This window comes from Thermobia domestica, chromosome 14 (assembly GCF_964235325.1).
Source record: "Thermobia domestica chromosome 14, izTheDome1.hap1.1, whole genome shotgun sequence".
NCBI classification, from domain to species: Eukaryota; Metazoa; Arthropoda; class Insecta; order Zygentoma; family Lepismatidae; genus Thermobia; species Thermobia domestica.
In genome coordinates this window covers 29,281,628-29,302,750 of record NC_137467.1, presented here as the reverse complement: position 1 = coordinate 29,302,750, position 21,123 = coordinate 29,281,628, and the positions used below count along the sequence as shown (strand labels likewise).

General features: G+C 36.3%; 1 protein-coding gene across 1 annotated transcript in view; it reads left to right on the top strand.

The window, feature by feature from the left end:
- The window catches only part of rdgA (retinal degeneration A), a gene marked incomplete in the record, with an annotated part of 666,123 nt that overhangs the window by 513,460 nt on the left and 131,540 nt on the right, over nucleotides 1–21,123 (top strand). Inside the window, 1 exon segment of the mRNA XM_081737830.1 lies at nucleotides 17,956–18,083. Within this exon segment, the coding sequence (XP_081593956.1) occupies nucleotides 17,956–18,083 (128 nt within the window).

Sequence of the window (21,123 nt, the reverse complement as noted above, 5' to 3'; positions counted from 1 at the left end):
GGTGGTGGGTCATATGCTGTTGACCCACGACTCACTGACCCACCCAGAAAACTTGACCCACCTGACCCACCGACCCACTGACCCACTCCATCTCTGATTGAATGCAATACAGTGGTTATGGTTAATAGCTTACTTTAAACTGTAGTTCTCGTTCTACATAGCATCAGTGTTGACGAAGGTCATTATAAATACAAATCAATTAATAAACCGTTGCCTACTACATGTTTATTTATTTATACATCCATCTGTCTCAGCATAGGTGAAATAGTTAAACGGAATACTTCACGTTTTATTTTGTTTTTAGATAGAACTAGCAGAATACTCGTTCTTCGCACGGGGAGAATAAGTTTCATTTTAGACATAAAGGGCTGAGTTTGTATTTAACTCAGCGACCCCGAAAACTATGCATTCGGCACTAATATCGGTCATTTTCGATCATTTTAATATATATCACCGTCAAACCCCCTCCAAATTTATGGGCTGAATTTGGACTTAAACGGCATCGGAAGTGTTACTGTTCATTTTAGCGACCTCGAAAACTGAATTCGATACTAATATTGGTCATTTTAGATCATTTTTAAATATCTCCCCCTCCCCTAAGTTCCACCGTCAAAATGAAATGATAAAATCCATCCCAGGCCTGAAGCCTATCTATGTGGCAAATTTGATAGAGCTATTAAGTTTTATTTATTTATATATATTTTTATATATTTCCCTCTTCCGTCTCCCCTAGTTGTACCATCGGAGTGAAATGATAATTGAAGACTTGCTGTAGAAAACAATAGTTACTGTAACAATAGAGACAAAAGATAGTAAATTGTACCCAAGCGTCAGGAAGTATAAAATACTGTTGCTTAGAAATACAACCTAGCATATAACGAAGTATGAAAATCTAACTAAGGCATAAATGTATTTAAACATTAAAGTAAGTGAACAATTTCAAGGTGGCCTTTACGTTGTTTTCTACAGCGAGTCCTCAATTTCACCCCCAGGCCCGAATCTCGTGTTGAAGATCCGTCAATGGTTCAAGAGTTGTCACAAACACAGCCCTCCCTATATATATTAATTGTTTGTGGGAGAGCTTGCAGAAGGGCAGAGACATTTGGTGTCCTACTTGCGACAGTCTTATTTGCGACAGAAACTGTTAGCTGTCCTATGAGCGACCGATTCGGTCTGTTGACTGGTCTATGAGTCATAGATTCGTTCATATTAAGATAATGAAAGGAGAAAGGTACCCTCTTCTTTAACTTGTTCCAAACTAGAATATATTGCTTTGGTTAGTGAGTAATTAGGTTTGAATTAAATTAAGTACAGAAAGCAGAGCTTTTGAAGGAAAGGGATATTACAGTTGGATTTTGAATAATTAATTACGTAGAGATATACTTTTAATGCAAATATCTCTGTCGTCTAGTTTAGTTATTTGGTATGTTTTATGTCAAATCTGACTCATTGTAAGTTTTATTTGCACTCACAGTAGAGGGGAAAATTGTACTTGACGAAAAGTATTAGTGACACGTACATTTTTCATAGCAACGATGTTCGGACGCTATAGAGGAGCCATCATGAGGTGATCCCTAAATTTTCTTTCCATGTGTAGAGAGAAAATGCAGCCCTTACTTTGGTACTAGTGTTACTAAGCATGGTCATCCAGTTTTATACCATTAAGAAAAGTGCTATCATAGATGCACCGAAAAAGCCTTGTCACGTGAGTAGTAGCAACGCCATTGTGAGCTGTCTGACAAGTAAACCTTACGTTTGGGTGAATCGAGTGGCTGACTGAGACACATATGAGAAAGTAGTACTACATGTGGTCAGTATTTCAGTGAACTTGTAGGTGCGAAGCTCCAGGGGTTTAGGAGATACAGCTACCAGAACATCACATGGAAGTTCATACAGTTGGAGGTAAAAGCCCTGTAAGACCTCTTGTAACGACAAAAGGTGAATAACAAATATATGGGTACATATTAGGACTAGGGGGAAGTCATATAGTAAGGGTATACCTGACGGCGGCCATCTTGAAATCCGCCATTTTGAATTAAGTTTAAGTTTTTAAAATAGGAATAGGATCATGTGATACATGATTTATGGCGCAAATTTAATCAGAAGAACAATGGTGGCGTTAATTTTGATTTACGCGCAATTGGTAAAAAGTTACAGGGAAATTAAATAACTTTTATCTGATTCAAAATGGCGGATTTGAATACGGCCGCCATCAAGGCAACTCTTACCATAGACCTAATATTTATCCACCTGCTCTTTATTTAATTATTATCATTAACACAAAATTTACAAGGCGGGGTAAAGGACTAATACATATGGTGCAACAGCATTTAATTTCCCCGTAACTTTTTACCAATTGCGCGTAAATCAAAATTAACGTCACCATTGTTCTTCTGATTAAATTTGCGCCTTAAATCATGTATCACATGACCCTATTCCTATTTTAAAAACTTAACCTTAATTCAAAATGGCGGATTTCAAGATGGCCGCCGTCAGGTATACCCTTACTATATGATTCCCCCCTAGTCCTAATATGTACCCATGCATTTGTTATTCACCTTTTGTCGTTACAAGAGGTCTTCCAGGGCTTTTACCTCCAACTGTATGAAGACTATTCTGTACTTCCATGTGATGTTCTGGTAGCTGTATCTCCTAAAACCCTGGAGCTTCGCACCTACAAGTTCACTGAAATACTGACCACATTTAGTACTACTTTCTCATATGTGTCTCAGTCAGCAACTCGATTCACCCAAACGTAAGGTTTACTTGTGAGACCTTTTCTTCCAGACTCCCCTAATATAATGCCAGGGGCAAACATATTCTACGAGAGGGAATCATATCACCTTTCATCATCTCAATGTAAATGAATCGGTAGCTCATAGGACACATAACAGTTCCTGTCGCTAATAGGACAGTCGCTTTTAGAAATAATTCGAGACATTTTGGAGCGGGGGACTTTTTTATATATATATATATACTGAAAATAATACCTAAGAAATTTTATATTGACCTACTACACTGGAACATGTGTGGGAGGGGGGAGAGTCGAGGGCGGATGAACACCGAGTATTCCGCCTCCCTTGACCCGTCACTAACGTCGTCGCTGAATTTAACGTAGTAGTATAATTTGGACATTCTAGAAAATTGTATTTGCTTGCTGTTATGAACAGGTGCACTATTTCACTTAAATTGCAACTACAGAATTACATATATGTAGGTTACAACTTTCTGCAGTTTGAGTCTAACTCAATTGTAATGCTTTAGTTATCTCTGTATAGACTCAGCAGACACAATTTCACCAGAAAATAGAAGAAATAAAAGACGAGAAAATGAAGAAGGAATTGTATTATTATCTAGTTTAATGTTTTTCTTTCACTGTTAGGCAGCGTTGCCAAGTCCACAGTAAATTCTATCTAAAAATTCGTATTTTTATTTGAATATCTGTAATGATTTTTGCAGCTAATTTTTCAACGTAGCAGACTTATTTAATAGATCATGCCCAAATCGAGCACGTGAAATTGTTTCTTTATTATTATTATTGCAGTGCTCAGAGACGGTGATGATTTCGGTGAGTGGCCTGGGGAAAATTCACCCCGGGGTATATTTCCAACCTTTCCAACGTGGGATACTATTAATTTCGCAGCACTACACATGAAGCACTACACCCACTTTCAACCTGTGATTGTATTGAAATACCCCCGGAGGAAATCTGAAATCATTACTGTTCAGAGCCATCTCACTAATACCTGCAAAAACGAATATCTGAGAAGCTCATATCGTTGTTTGTTTTTGTTGTATATACAGTCTGGTCAGAACTTTTGTCCCAAACATGTACTAAAAATGCCAGCAGTTAGAAATAATGTATGAAAATAATGTAGCGTTGTTGTGAAACCCTAATGATCGTTGAACTTACAACACTACTGTTGTCCTTTGTTTCTTGCAGAGTGGAGATGGAGTGGGGAAACAAGATCTTGTTGTAGCTTTGGCCGTGCTTAAGTGCGGACACTCTCCGACAACCATCATTAAGTTACTGCAGAAATTGAACATTACATAGAAATTCGATTATCGTAGCGATATAATGAAACATCGTCTGTGGAGGATAAACCTCGCTTCGTTATAATCAGTCGAAATCCGGTCCGTACGCAGAAACTTAGGCCCTGCAAACGAACATGTCGCGATCAACAAAAAGGGTGAACAATGAAGACCTAGGACTGTATATCTATTGCAGAACAGACCAGCTATTAGATCAGCACTTAATGAGAGTGCGACGTGACAGATCAAAGTTACTCCTGCAGGATAACGCGGATAACGAACATCGACAAATTTTGTTCATAGATGAGAAAATTTTCACAATTAAAGAACACTTCAACAGGCAGAACGATAGTTGTATGCTACAACCAGTGCTGCAACATGTAAACAAGTTCCCCGAAGCCAGCGAGGCCATCACTCTGCATCAGTGATGGTTTGACTGGTTGTATCGTATCTGGGCCCAACTGACGTCCATTTTTGCGAAAGAGGTGTGGAAACGGGGGCCAAAGTATACCAGGAGGACATTCTCGACAAGGTGGTGAAACCCCTTGCACCACTATGTTCAAAAATAAGCCTTGGGTGTTCCAGCAGGACTCAGCACAAGGCGAAGATGGCATAGAAGTGGTCTCGTCGCAATAAAATTACGTTCATTACTACTGAAGAATGGCCCTCATAAAGTCCTGATTTCTTGACTACAAGATTGGCAAAAGGTGGTGTATGCTCAACCTCACATGACTGTGGACCGTTTGAAGTCTGTTATAGTGAAAGCAATTGCTGACGTAAACATGAATGTGGTGTGCGCTGTCATTGATGGCCGCGTCTTTTACAAGCCTGTGTCCATGTACAGGGACGACATTTTGAATAACTGCTATATGCCCAATGATTTGTTACTCTTGTATACAGTGACTCAAAAAAGTATTGATCTGTCAAGATATGTAATATGTAAGAGTGTGAAATGGAAGAAAAATGCAATAATAAACAAACATTTACTGCACTTCCAATTTATGTACCTAGGTATTCTCCCATGTAACATGTAATACGGGAGAAACAAAGCAGTAACCGTCAAAAGAGCAAAACTAAAAATAAATAAATTATCACAATTGCCACCAAAAAGTATTGGGCAGTCAAGAATGATTACCATTTTTAAAACATTGTTACCATTCTTAGTACTTGGTAGGTCCTTCGTTACTTTTGATAACTGCACACAACCTCTTTGGCATCGAACGTACCAAGCTGTCTGTGGTCTGACGATAAGATTTACCCCATTCTACTAGTAATGCACTTTTAAGGCCCTTTTTGTTAGAGATGTCATGTTTGCGAATGTTTTGTTCCAAGCAGTGCCATAAATTCTTGATTGGGTTGATATCGGGTGATTCTGGTGGTGGTTCCATCCAACGAAGTGTGTTATATAACAACCAGAGCCGGGTATTTAGGGTTGTATGCTTGGGGTCATTATCCTGTGTTAAGACATATTGGGGATTGAGACCCTTTTTTTTCACACTTGGAGGAACATGTGTCATTAGAATGTTGATGTAAGCCTTGTAGTTCATTGTCTCTTCAATAAAACATAAATCACCCACACCATTTGCGCTCATACAATCCCATACCATAACAGAACCCCCTACATGTTTCACAGAGGCTGTAGATTTTTCTCATCTAGTTCTGCATTCTCCTTCCTCCACAATATCACACGTCCGTCTGACTTCAAGATACTAAATTTACTCTCATCGGTAAAAATGACTTTTCCAGAACTCATAAGGGTCATTTTTGTGTTATTTCAGGTACGTCAATCTCTTTTTCTTGTTCGTCTTGCTTATGTAGGGCTTTCGACGGGTTGTTCTCCCCATATATTCCCTATCGCAAAGCACATTTCTGATGGTTTCAGCATACACAGTCATTCCCACATCACGTTCCACTTTAGCTGCTAACTTCGGCGCACTTAACTCGGATTGCTGGCCACTTGATGCACAATGTTTTGTTTTGCTGTCACTGAAAGTTTTGACGGGCGGCCGCTTCTCGCATGTATTTACTCTTTTTGTTTTCTTATACAATATTCGTAAAGAGTATTATGGACCATTGTTCTTTGTATTTGAATAGTTTTGCTGATTTCCGCAAACGATTTTCCGTTCCAAAACAGCTCCACTACAATCTTCCTTTCTTCCTGCGTTGTTTCCTTCGCTTTTCTTCCCATTGCTGATTCACAAAAGGTACGATGCTACTGCTGTCCACTTTCCTGCAACTAGAGTCTTTTGTATACGGGTCTTCGAGAGTGAAACCTACTCAGAGAGCGCGTGTTCATAACCAAGATGTTTGCTCACTCAATACTTATTTGGCGTTGAATGCCGCCCGACCTCCAATATTGCTGTTCTGTTGGAAAACAACGGTATATATGCCGATTACCTGGGTGTGTACTTCACATACACATGTACATGAATGTCCTCCATAACTTTTACGATCACACGTAACATGGTTGTTCTGCTATTCATACTTTTGTCTCATACCTCTTATCCGCCCAATACTTTTTGAGCCACTGTATATTGCATCACAATTTCTTTCTCTCCATACTTCATTTTTATGATCAGCTTATCTTGAGACAGAACTTTTGACCAGACTGTGTACAGTAATACAAAACTATAAAATAATACAAACACATCTCTAGATCATACCCCAAATATCTTGTTTTTCGTATTACTGTACTATGAAAAGGATATAGATCCACAGACAAATCTGTAGACCTGGCAACACTGCTAAGTATTTTCTGTATTTCTTTTTTTCCTCGGAATGTGCAAGAACACATTTCGAATTGCAAGCAAAGACATAAATGTTCAAATTGAATTGTTTTACCTGCTGAAACGTGCGTCGGAAGAGTACGAAATTCATGTGTGTGTGTGTGTGTGCGTATAGTATATACAAGTATATCCTCTCAGTTAGTGGAAGGCAATAATCAACTTCGAGTCGTAAAACGGAAACAATTCCGAATTGATATATGCAATTTTCTATTTTGACTTCATGTTTATGTTAGGTATAACTGGAGACGGTGGGCAAAGTTGGATATATACATTGTTGTTTCGTATATTTAAAAGAATGCAAATTCAGTTACACACTGTTTTTACGTCATGTTTTATTATCACAGATGGCGGGTCGTGTCTAGTTATTTATGTTTAGACTGACTAATTAGTGTGCCTCTTGTGTTCGCAATAAAATGGGAATAAACATTGGTAGAAAAATATATAGAAGTTAGACTGTTGCGTAAAACCGTAAATACTTGTATGTATGTATGTATGTATATATAAATATATGTAGTGTATAACGTATACACAATATGAGTTTGTGGAAGAGATCGTAAAACCCTAATAATCTAGTGTTTACGTGAAGCGAGTCTCTGCATACATTATCAGTTGAAGCTGATTGGTCTGTGATGTGGTTGAGCAGTCTGCGTATTGTGGTAGTAGTTATCTATCCTAGTGTATTAGCTCATTTTGTGATAAACATATTTGAGGCTAAAACATGGAAAAACGGTAAAATGAGCGCGTGTGCTAAAGATTAGCAAACAACTTAGTAGCCAACCACTTAACGACTTCTCGTGTTTCTTGTCTTGACGTCATTTTGTTCGAAAAAAAAAAATCATGCTTGAAGACGAAAGAAAGAACAATAAATGAGGGAGAGGGAATATTTGTGGCATGTTGCTCGGTCTAATCGTAAAGCAGTAATTTTGCTGGCAATTAAAATATAGTGAAGGCCAACGATTAAGATTTATTGAGTGAGTAATTTAATTTTACGATGCCTCAATATTTGTGTTTAAGCTAACACAATTAGATACAAGGGATCGTGGAATATTGTCTTACAAGTTTTAAGATTTACAAGATATCCGAACTACAATAATTTGATTAATACTGTATTTCATGTATATTTTTTTATGCAAGATTTTATTTCTTTACCAGGGATTAGTGTCATCCACGAAACGAGACGAGGAATAAGTTTTTTTTTGTCTGAAAAGTCTTGTAGAAGTCTCGTCTCATTTGGATTCTCTAAAAGGTTTTCTCGTCTCGTCCCGAAAATTTCTGATACGATTTGTAAATATATGTACAAAATGTGTACACTTATTTTTTCTTAGTTTTATCTAGAAGTTATCTGAATTCTTCCGTGCCACGGGAGGCCCAGGCAGGATATAACAACGTTTAAACCAGTGGCGGCTTTAGCACGTGCCTAGCCTACCAAAACTTTTGAAAAATATATGAACGTTAAAAGATACAATAAAGAGTAAATATATTTTCTACTATTTTTATTAATAGTATATAATTATTTAGCAAATAGTATCAACCATTACTGTAAATCGTGCAATTTCGTACATAATTAATCAATCAAATATGTGTGTGTGTCCATAATCGAGGGAGCGGCCCACCCAAAATTAAAATCCTAAAGCCGCCCCTGGTTTAAACTATCTATATGTATTAATGTAATAGTAGTATTTGCGTCACCCTTTCTAATTTCTGCGCCCCCGGATTCGGGCGCCCGGGTCAATGATCTATGGGTACCTAGGAACAATCCCTCTACATTTTGGCAAGGGTACCTTGGCTCACCCCCTAATTTTTGGCAGGAGTACATGGCCTACCCTTAAATTTTGGAAATTGTCTAATTTAGACATTCGGTATCTATACATTCGGTAAGTATACGATCTTAATAATTATATGCCACCATAAATTTGGGCGGTCCATCTCGTTCCCTTTATGGTTAAAAAATTGCTAAAATTAGGGGGTGAGCGAAGGTACCCCTGCCAAAATGTAGACGGGGTGGTCCTAGGTACCCCTAGGTTATTGTCCTGGGCGCCCAGGCACCAGAGTCCGGGGGCGCAAAGAGTTAACCCTATATTGCGCAATTTATTAATGTTTTCGAGAAAAAAATATTTAGGTGTTTTTCTTACTTCATTCGCGTATCTAAAACAAATTAATAAAAAATTTTGACTCACATATTTAAAATATGACGTCAGGAGGATTGTGTATTTGAATTAACATTGCGCAATTATGAACCTTATTTGTTTAATTTTTCATTCATATACAATACAAAATTTCTTCTAGACATTACAAACTTTTTAACACATATAGTATTCTGCAGATGTTCATAACGCTTTAGTAAACAATACGTACTTTAAGGTATGCTGAAACACGGTACATTATTCTGAACTTGCTAACATGGTTACTCGCTATCTTTCATGGTTACATTGAAGTCACACATATTGTGTATGGATACAGGAAACTTTTTTTGGAGTGAAACTCAATGCCGTAAGACATGTTATCAGCAACTTGGCGAATTCTACAGGAAGAACTCCAATACAATCTTCTTCTTGGTATACGAATAATGGACATGAACCCCATTACGGTTCCTATAAATATTTCTAATTCTAAGTTTGTTAGTTCCAAAGGTTTATTGGGGTCCTTCTGGTTAGAATATAAATTGCTTTCAGGTACGATTAACTCCAGAATATCAACACTAAAAACATTCGAAAATATTCAATTGGAGATTTTACTTCATTTGGAGAAGACAAATGCAATTTCTATTGTGGTGCCTGAAGAGGTGGATCATTTCTTGTTATCCTAGGTCAATTCCGCGGTAAGTGACCCTAGGAAAGAAAAATTTGAAGTTTCACCTTGGCCTACATAAGTATTAAAATTATTTTTTAAGAATGCTGAATTTTTCATACATAAACAAGATGATACCAACATTGATTTGTAGATGGCTCTGCAGGAGGTAAAATATGTCCACTTTCATGTCGCAGAATATCGTACCTATGTTTGGATTTTAACATAAAGTTTTTTCCTGCTAATTTCTGTAGGTAAGTGAAGATCGCGTATGATATTTATTAAGGTAATGTTTGTGTTTACATCGGTGACATTGTTTTGCACATAATTTAATAATAGCATGAAAATTATAATAATTGATTTATTCAAGTAGGCTGTCGTGTAAGTCACAAGAAAACATAAATAAGTTTATGTATTTATATACATAATTAAACAAAAGAAGCTGTTATTCTAAATTTTCTTCATTTGGACAGACGGTAATCAAAGGCCGTGCAGAAAGTCCTGAAATAATACGTGTAACTCTTTTAAATACAAAATATAATATGTCGTGTAAGTCACATTTCTTTCCCTGTCGTGTAAGTCACATTTTGTTGCAATGTTACCGCATTGCCAATAGTAGCTAACTGCAGTAAAACATATAAATAGTGAATTGATAACTCAATTAATGTATTAAGTGCCATGTTTAATGTAAGAGAATGAAAGATAAGGAGGATAAAAACAATATTATGAAGTATGGGTGTAAAATGTACTTGACTGGACTATAAATGTAACAAATGAATGAAAAGTTAACAATATTAATCAGTGTGATCTAGAAAGAAGTTTTAAAAACGTGACAGGAAGTATCTACTGTCTCTGGAACAATGGCGGCATATGTGATTCCGAAGTTTCTAGCCCAGCTACTTTTAATACCATTATTGGTTTTCTCGTACTCTTTCGTTGTTTTGGAAACATGCTTGTAAATTGGTATTTATTGCCTTTAGGCATCTAAAGCTCAGGCCGGTATAGGACGGAGGTGGGCATGTGGGAAAGGATTCGTTCAGATCTATTGAAAGTATATCATCTCGGCATTTGCCTGGTGTGAATGAGGAACACCTCAGTCAGGATTTGCCAGCTATATGTTCTAAACCCGCAACCTACCGAGCCAAATCTAGCAAGCTACTACTCTGTCACGCTTCCTTGGTAGAAAACATGCTTACTCAAACGAAAATATGTAAGTCACAACAAAGTTTACTTTAAGATTATGAAATTAGGACATGTCAAATATGTAACACTTGACTTTTCTATTGCATTTTCAGATATGCCTAGTTCAGAAGCTGAATGGAAGCGGAAATAGATAGAGAAGTTGAAAAGAATGATATTGCATCAAATGGATTTTAGTGGAAATTACTGTTTTATGTACCAAGAAGAGATACAAACCGCTCACTGGATATCGCACGGTTGTGCTATGTAAACTGCAATAATATATTTTCCTGAAGAAAAGGAAACCACAAAACATGATTCGTGCGTAATTATATCTGATTGTATGCATCAAGATATGTTTCCATTTGCTTATTTCAAGTCTACACTTATGATTTTGAGGGGCGTCATCCGGGTTTTCCGATCAACAATGTGAATTATCAGTCGGATGATGGTGCACAACATTATACACTTTGTTCAATAACATTGCAGAAAGTTGAAATGTCTTGGCATTTTTCGGTTACGAACTATGGAAAAGACTCTCAAAGACAAATTGATCCTCAAGCTGCTTTATAATTTATTGAGAGAGCACGCAAGTTCTGTCCGAACATTAATGTAATATACTGTAGCAAAGAGCATTACTTCAAAATTTTGAGTTGATGCTCCAATGGAAACTTCATAAGAAAGAAATATGTAATATTCCAAAATTACGAAACTAGCACTACTTTCATAGTGTTTCAGCATATACTATTGAATGTACTCTCATCTAAGATACTTCTCACCACGAAGGAAGTTTGATTTCATTCCAGAACAGTTCACTGGCGCATGTGAAGGGAATAAAAGCAGCGACGAAGTGATGAAAATACTCTACTGGAGACAGGGTATTGGTACCCTTCGCCGGAAGAAGAATTATTAAATATTTGTTAGATGTGGAGAAAAGAATCAGAACAACTGTATGTAACATTTCTTCGCCATTACCATCAAGATAAAGAATTTTATTGGCTGCAACAGAAAGATTAGGCCTATGTTGCATTAACAGACGTCGATCACAGACATAAATTATAATTTGACAAATTTTGCTCGAATAAAAGAACTGTTAACTTCTTGTTTTGTCTGTTAACTTCCTTTTATCTCTCTAAATCATTAGTGCCACTCTATCCGCCAATAGATTTTGAAAGTGTAATTAAACGAAAACATGATGTTAGACTTGTCGTGTAAGTCACAAATTTATGTCGTGTACGTCACGTTATATTTGTAGCATATATTTTAAAATAAATACAGAAAATGTAATAATTTTCTTTTGGTCTTATAGCTTGGTATCTACTTAATTTATGTGAAAAGTTTTAGTTTTCTTGCAGCAATAGAAGAACAGAATTTTCATATAGTTAACCATTATTCAAAACACGATGTCTCCTACTGTCGTGTAAGTCACGTATATATTTAGAGACTTGTTTCAGCCATTTTGTTTACGTATTTAAATGCTGCAAATAAAAATGAATGAAGGACTTACTGCCCCTTATTTATAACCTAAAACTTGCCCATGAATATATCTTATAATTTTTGTAATGCATAATATTTACTGCCGTCTGTTGTCGTGTAAGTCACAAATGGAATTAGCCCCTATTCCATTGGGGCTCACGACTGGCAGCAGCTGTAGAATGACTTGAATTGGCATTTACTGTTTCATCTGTAAAAAAATGCAAACGATTCGATCAATTTACTAATCTGAAAGTATCGATTTCAATGAAATCAAAGCAAAATACTCGAGTACATTAGTTTTGAACATATCTTCAGATCCTTTTGAAGTTTCAGATTCAGGACGCCATTCTTCGTTATCTGAACCTAGAACTCCTTCTAAATCATCATCGCTTACCTGAAATTGCTCATCCTCATTGTCGTCTGGCGGTATGTATGGCTGAGCGAGCCGTTTTTTAGAAAATATATTCTTGCTCATCTGTAAAAGTAATATAAAGTTTTCACAGTCTTCAAGAATCTTTATCGAGCAATAAATCAGTAAATAATAGAAAAGAGTAACAGAAAGGAAAGAGAGAGAGGTTAAAAAAATCGAAATCAATAGAAGAAGACGTCGAAAATGACGTTGTTACGTTGAGTATTTTTTTGTTCAACTTCGGATTATTTTCATTCATGAGTTGGCAACATTGGAAGCATATACTGCATGCAACAATGCTTTCCATGAGCCGACAATGAATTTTCAGATCTAAAATAACAAAATTCAAAGAAAAGAAGGGAAGAAACAAACATTTCAAACTTTCCATTAGAGGTTCGTAGTTGTTCAATGTTAATCAGAATATACAAACACATTTCGGACGATAAAATACAAAATAAAATTAGTATAAGTTGCAAGCACTTAACATAAAAAAGAGACACTTACCTTCTAGAAAAATATTTTTTCGAGGAAAAATTTCCTTGTTTTCGACTACTCTTGCTTCAAAAATAAACAAAGCAATGCATCCATGCACGTTGTATGCCCGCTTGCAACAGAAACTGCTGGAAAATCTCTACTTCCGCAACGGACGTAATTGTGAGTGTTCATAACAGATGGTACGGCATAAAGAAAACTATCTAAAACAGGAGTGGCACCATCTATGGTATGACATTCAAAGTATCACGCTCAACATGGTTTGTTAATTTGGATTAACACTGCGCAATATAGGATAAAATAGGGTGACGCAAATACTACTTTAATACATAAGGTAAACGCGCCGGATTTCGACAGGTTAAGGACCTTTTTCAAAATCAATTGCCTATTGTGGCCATAATATTGGTCGGTGTTGGCCCATTTTTTTTCCTTGAAATGTACAGTCTCTACTAATACTAAAAGTCACTTCAAGGCTCAAATGCTAATGTTAATTTTTTTTATGAAACTGGAACTCGCCAATGGAACCCGAATTCGACACACTTCACCTGGTTTCGACAGTTGCGACACCTCCAATGCGACACCTCTGAATTCGACACCTCCAATTATATCCATGTAAAACATTAAGTCGGCATTATTAGTGGTAGTAATCTCTTCTCAGCTTCAAATATTGTTTTATTATTATGCAGAAATTATCAGACGGGCAAAAGAACACAACTTAAATTTTCTGAACTGAGTAATTACTTCGTTGATCCTCAATTCGACATGCAGGAACCTGATTTCGACATTCCATATCGAACTGAGGTTACAACTATCGGAGAATTATGCAACAAATAGCTTTATGAAAGACTTTGAACATACTTGTACGTTTAGATATTCAATTAAAATTATATTTGCACTACTAAGTATGAATTCGACAACCTTGTCGAAATCCGGTTCACGTTACAAATAAAGGCTCGTGTTTTCGACAACCCCCCGTTCATGTTACATCACAACCTTTGTCCTCACAGAAGAAAACAAAACGCACTGATTGAAACTCCTTTACAACATTAAAGTACCACTATTTGCTTGAAGCAAACCTAACTTTAATAAAAGTCTTACGAAAATAACCTGCCGTCTTATGATTTTCTTAAGATTATGTGTTTTTTCTCGAAGAGTTATCACACACACAACAATGTACTTCTTTTCTCCATGCGCATGACTCATCTACTGTAACCGCACTTTTGACACGAGAAAATACACTCCCATAATGTTGCCACTTCTATTCACGATCGCAGGCATAAGGATCTTACGCTTATTTCAGAACATTTAAGCACAGGTATGTCGAATTCGGGTGCCTGTCGAATTCAGGCGCGTTTACCTTACGGTATATTAAAAAGAACAACTCTGAAAATATATTGATTTATTTATTTAGCGTACAGACATGGTTTCGGTGTCATTTTGTAACAAAATACATCAAGTGGCTATTGTTTAGCAATGGGGAGGGAGCAGCTTTTTCACTTAGTTTTTGCGATATTCAATTCCGATTCGGTCGTTTTATGGTTTCACACGTGAAATTAAGCCGTGCAGTGTTGCTATACGGATCCATAGTATAAGTAGTAGTAGTAGGAACGGGTTAGAAGGCCCGCAGGGGTTCGTTGAGTTCTGCTCTCGACATAAAATGAGCAATCACTTCCACATGCCATCACCTATTGCCTTTAAAAAATTGTGTGCGATATTTTCTCAGCACTACCAACTAATTTCTCCTGTAAATCATCCTGTTTTTCACTAATTTCCTCCCTCCCCATTTCTAAACAATTACCCATCAAGTTGTTTTACCTTATACCTAAAGAGGTTCAATGTGGCTTGCATTGGTGACGCGGCATATCCTATCTGAAGTCTCACTTGCTCTACGTCTTCAGATGTACGGAGACGACTTGAAGATTTGTTATGTCTTACCGAACACTCAGTTTCAATAAAACACTTACGTCACTAATAAATAGTAGGCCTACTGGAAGGATCTTTGGCCTGTTTATCAGAACGGGTCCAGCTTTTTTTTTTTTGTAAAAAAAAAAGTTTTACAATTTTGGTAATTTCTGTTCACATTAGTTAAGTTTAGGTTAGGTTAGTTTATATTATATTAGTGTAGGGGTCCAGCATAATTTTCCTACATATATATATATAAGGGATTTTGTCTTTATATATAATTTTACTTATTTCTACTAATATTAGAAAGTTTAAGTTAGATTTGGCTATGTTATGATACGTCTAAGTACTTGCATCATCCATTTCTCCTGTAAAATTTGTATATTTTTACGTACTTCTGGACCCCTTCTGCTAAACATACTCCGGATTTTTACCATACTTCGTACGGAAATTACGTAGCACACTTGTCGCAGATTTGGATTCTTCAAACCAAAACACACAGCTAGCACGCTCGGGACCAGTAAAGACAGCCATCTTTGCTGCAACTGCCATTAGCGCTTGCGGTGTCTTGTTCCTGAACTAGTGTACTATGTGAGACAAAACTTGATATATTTTCTACAAAATGACAACAAACCCATGTCTGTAAGATAAATGTATAAATCAATATGAGTTTTCAAAGTTGTAGTCTTTTTTTATTATTATTTACTTATCTTTAAATTTTATAAATGCGCTTCATTGTGTTCGAATAGTGGTCACTTAATTTTTGAACAGAATAATTGATAAAGGATATTGTTCGACTTTTTAAAGAGGTGTCTGGCAACATTGAACGGACGGTGCTTCTGTTCTTCCTTCGGCGATCGTGGCACCCATCTTGCATAAACACGCAATATTTTCAGGTGTACCTTAATAATTTCGTGGCATCTTGCTACAGCAATATTTAGTTTAGCTGCCAATTCACGAATCGATAAATGCCTATTTTCTTTCAACAATGTCTCTGCATTTCACAATGTTTTATCGTTCACTGGTGCTGATGGATACCCAGTTCTCACCTTATTCTGCACGTGTGTTTGCCTTCCACTAGTTGAATACGGCTTATCTACCCATTAAATTTTTTTTTTTTACCGTACATTTGTTTGATAATCTAAAACGTTTCCTGACCACTTTTGCATAACTTGACACAAAATCCAATAGCAATCTTTTGTCTCGAGTATGTAGTTCGATTTTTATAGCGAGCAAACAAACAAATGCGTGCTGACTTTACTGAGGCTGCCTTCACACTAGGATTTTGTGAGCCGCTCATGTGAGCCTGTAGTGTGAAGGCATTGAATACTTCTGAGCCGCTCAAAAGAACGTGATAACAAAATGGAAGCCATGTTAGAACCAGAAGAAGCCGCAGCGATAAATTGCAAGCGAAAAAAAAAAAAAGTATAGAACAATGTGGATTCATTCTATAATCGATCAAGACTGGAAGACTGTTCATTTTACAGTCTGTTACCTAAACTGAGAGAAGATAAAAGAAAATTTTTCAATTACTTTAGAGTGTCTATATCTTCGTTTGACAAAGTGTATAATAGTATAAAGTGTGCATTTCATCAGAGTAACATCAAAATGAGAAAATTGTCAATATCAAATATATGTACACCATTTTCTCCATTCCAACTGAGTTCACACTCACGTGTGAAGGGCTCTCATAAGATTGCGTGTTATTTTCTTCCCCGCCAGCAGCCCGCTTGAGCCAGCTACTGGCGGAGTGATCTTCACAGCAGCTCAGAGTCACGGCTCACTTGCACCGAAGCGCTTGTGTGAAGACGTACATTTAAGACAATGTAAAGCTAGCAGCTGTAGCTCACGCGTGCGGCTTGCAGGATTCTAGTGTGAAGGCTACCTTACATTAAGATAGTATATCAGCATGCTATCTTCACGTTCAACAAGCAAAGACTCGCTTACAAAAAAAAAAAAAAAAAAAAAAAAAAAAAAAAAAAAAAGTTGAACTTTCGGAACACTCCCCATATAATTTGTTTTTAGTCATATACTTCCTTAGCTAAATTATTAAGAAATAATAAAAAAAAAGATGATTGATTGAGATTGGCATCGACTAAGATTGATTGATTGAATGATTGCCATAGGGTAGGTAGTATAGAGCTAGTAACTTAGTTTCATAGGCATGATATAAAGAAAACTAATTTATTACAATTATGCATAACAAAGTGAATATAAATTTAACCATCACCAAGGTGCCTATAAAATGAATAATAGCATCATGATTTCTTAAAAGGGTCACATTCTCGTTTTCACGTTAAGACTCTCTTATGTGGATTTCACTAAGGTTACCAACAGAGTTCTTGTGAGAGTACTTACAATATTATAGTGTCCATTACAACCAGAATCTGCACAGCACTTTTCCGAAGTCACTGATCCCGTCTCGAGTAAGCGCGAGTAGTCACTAGGAGGCGTGTGGTTGATAGATCTTTGAACGATTTAACTAAGTTGTCTAAGGTTTTTATAGTAGTTTCCTTGCACTTTCATTTCTACTTTTCGCGGAACTGAAAGTTGAAACTAGGATTGTTTGTGAAATGATTTTCGTTTTCACTTTTCTAAAAACATCCGCGTTACAAACAAAACATGTCACTTCTATTTTAAAACGATTTTCACTCTCCTATATTGTCTTTTTATACTTGAAGATGATCTGTTTACTATATACTTATATATCAAATTTAAATCTCAAAATGAGGAACGTCTAATTATGTACTGATGTACAACTAAGAGTATCATTGCCAGAGGCACGTTTATGTTTGATACGTTCATAGTTTTTATGTTGTGATTATTTAGACTGTGCAACATTTGATTGTGCAGTACGACATATTAAAATTGTTTATTTTCTTTTCTCTACAGGTATTCACAGTAGTATTATAGTGCCTCCCTCTTGGATTGTTAAACTGCCAAGAAAAGGTAGTTTTAAATCCAGTTTGCGAAAATCGCCAAAGAAGAAATCATCGAATAGAAAAAAGAGCAAAGAAAAGGTGAGACCAACACAGTTTTATTTCTTCATTGTTCTAATTGTTCAGTGTATTTCGCAAATATGTGGGTTATGTTATTGCGTTATTAGTAGGATGGCCAGATGTCCTGCTGTTTTGGCCGGACAGTCTGGCTTTTGGATGTCCTGTCCCGTGTCCGGCTTAGTAGTTGAGCCGGACGCCCATTTGTCTTGCTTTTCAGTTGTCTCATTATAAATATTAAACTTTCCATTATTCATGTATTCTGATGGCTCGAACTTTCCATTATTCTGAATGCAAGGTGTTGCAAGAAGTAACAGCCTCAGATATCTTCAAGAACTGTACAATTTTTGAAGAAAGATATCTAAAACTTTTCGAATGTGCGAAAATACCGAGCGAAAAAGGTTTTGAGAATTTGAAGAAAATCGGTTCATATATTATTTCTAAACATAGTAGTAATGCTTACTGCGAACGTGTATTTTCATTAATGAATGCTCCTTGGACAAAAGAACGCAATCGATTTAGTATTTATTTCCATAGTTAGGTCCGAACTTGAAGTTTATTCAGTTTTGAGGGGAAAAAGTGAGAATGGAACATGCAGTGACATATTTAAAGGATTCTTGCAAAACAAACTTCTATTGAAAACTGGTCGCGGAGCAGAGAAATATCAATGAAGGAAGAATTTTAACACCTAAATGTAGCTATTTGTAAATGTAGCTTTCCCGGCTTGCTTGAGCCAAAGATGCCTAAAGGCAATTAGTGAATTGAATTTTCATATGTGAGGAAAAGATTTACAAATTCATGAAGTCCGGCTTTCTAAGTCAATGTGTCCGGCTTTTTAATCATTGACCCTAGTCATTAGTCTTGTTTTTTCACCAAAAAGTTCATTTACTGAGTTGGTTCTTTTTCTTTTTAAATTTAGACTAGCGTCAAGTACGCACTTCGATGCGTTGAAATAAGAAAAAGTAATAATATGATCCGTTAGTCACTCTTTACTATCATGCGCTCCGACTACGTGGGTGCTCCTGGGCTCCAGCACCCACACAAATAATCTTGTTTGTGCGCCGCACTCACAAGATTTTTAGGTTGATAGAAACAAAATAAAATTAATATTTTTCACTTGCCACTATAAAAAAATAATAAGCAATTAAAACATTGAGATGGAATTGAAATTTCTAACTTCATAATAATTTGTTTCAAATGTGTTCGTGTAAAGGCAACCAAGTAACACACTCCCCCCTTTCTTGTCTCTGGCCTAGTCAAAGGCAGTTTTCACAATAAAGAATGGAACTATATTGTAAAGATTCTAACTAAAAGGAAATCAATTAAAAAAAAATCGTGATTTCCCTGAAAATATATAACACGCCCCGCCATTGATAACCACCTACATAAATTTTGAAAAGTCGGCGCCGTTGTTTACTATTACTGAAGCGTTCTCTGATATCGGTCACTTTCTGTTATTTTTATATATCTCTCCTCCTTCTTCCTCAAGTTGCGGGTCGAATTTAGATTTAAACGACATCGGAAGTGACACTGTTCATATTAGCGACCTCGAAAACTATGGATTCGGCACTAATATCGGCCATTTTCAATCATTATATATATATACACACCCCTTCCCTAAGTTGCGGGGCTGAATTTAGATTTAAATGGCATCGGAAGTGTCACTGTTCATCTTAGCGCCCCCGAAAACTATAGATTCGATACTAATATTGGTTATTTTCGATCATTTTCAAATACCTCCGCCTCCCACTCCACAAAGTTGTACCGTCAAAATGAAATGATAAAATCCATCCCAGGCCCGAACCTCATCTATGTTGCAAATTGGACAGAGATTAGTCTCGTGGTTCAAGAGCTCTTAAGTTTGATTTATTTTCATATATTTTTATGTTTCCCACCTCCCCCTCCCTAAGTTGCACCGTCAAAGTGAAATGATAGAAACCATTCCAGGCCTGAACTTCAAATAAATAAATAAATTATATATATATAACGTGTGTGTGTGTGTGTGAGAGAGAGAGAGAGAGAGATTCTTGAGACATGTAGCGACCTACACAGCATACAAATGGTGTGACGAAATTATGTTGCACTTCGAATATCCTGGAAACGAATAATCTAAGATTGATGGTTGTCAAAATGTAATTTAAAGACCTTCACCCAGCAATGGATCGACAATTGTTAATAATGATATAGGGCCTATATGAGTTTTAAATATAAATAACCCTTACTGCTTCACTCATATGATCCCAGTTCTCATTCTTGATATCTGAGCATTTCAGATTAAGGAATAAAAGTCTATACCTTCTTCTGAGAGATCGTATTTAACCCTATAGCTGTAACAGTTTCTAAGAATAAAGACACTTAAAATAAAATTTACCGTCCTTCTAGCCCTCCATTAATCTTCTCGTATGTACAGAGCAAAGTAATGTTCTTCAAATAGGTCAATTGTTTTTGGCTGTGAAAAATTGTATTCTACAAACTCTCCCTTCCAGTTGAAATTTGCAATGCACACACTTGCTATGCTAACAGAAATACAATATATATATATATATATATATATATATATATATATATATATATATATATATATATATATATATATATATATATGTATATATATATATATATATATATATAATATAAATCTTATCAGCATGGTTTGTTTTCGGTTGCCGAAAATGGGTTCTTCTACGTGAAGTTACCACCGCCCATTTTGTTTTTGATATAAATTGTTTATAAATCCTGAACAAACGAAAATTTTATGAGAACAATCGTGAACAAACGATTTGCATGGTTAAATTTTCAAATTCTCAAAATGGGTTCTGCCAGGTTTAAACACATACTTTGTTTGGCTTCTTTCTGCCACGCTTTGGCTTGGTGATTGAGTATGTGTGTGTGTGTGTATGTTCATATGTATGTAAGTTTATCTCGGTATAACAAACGGTTCTGCGAACTCGAAATATTTTAACAACCGGTTCGCCCGAATCGGCTGAATAGCTCTACTGACTATACTCAAAATTTGATCGAGATCAGTTGGATGGTTTAAGAAGTATGAAGTTACAAACATAGC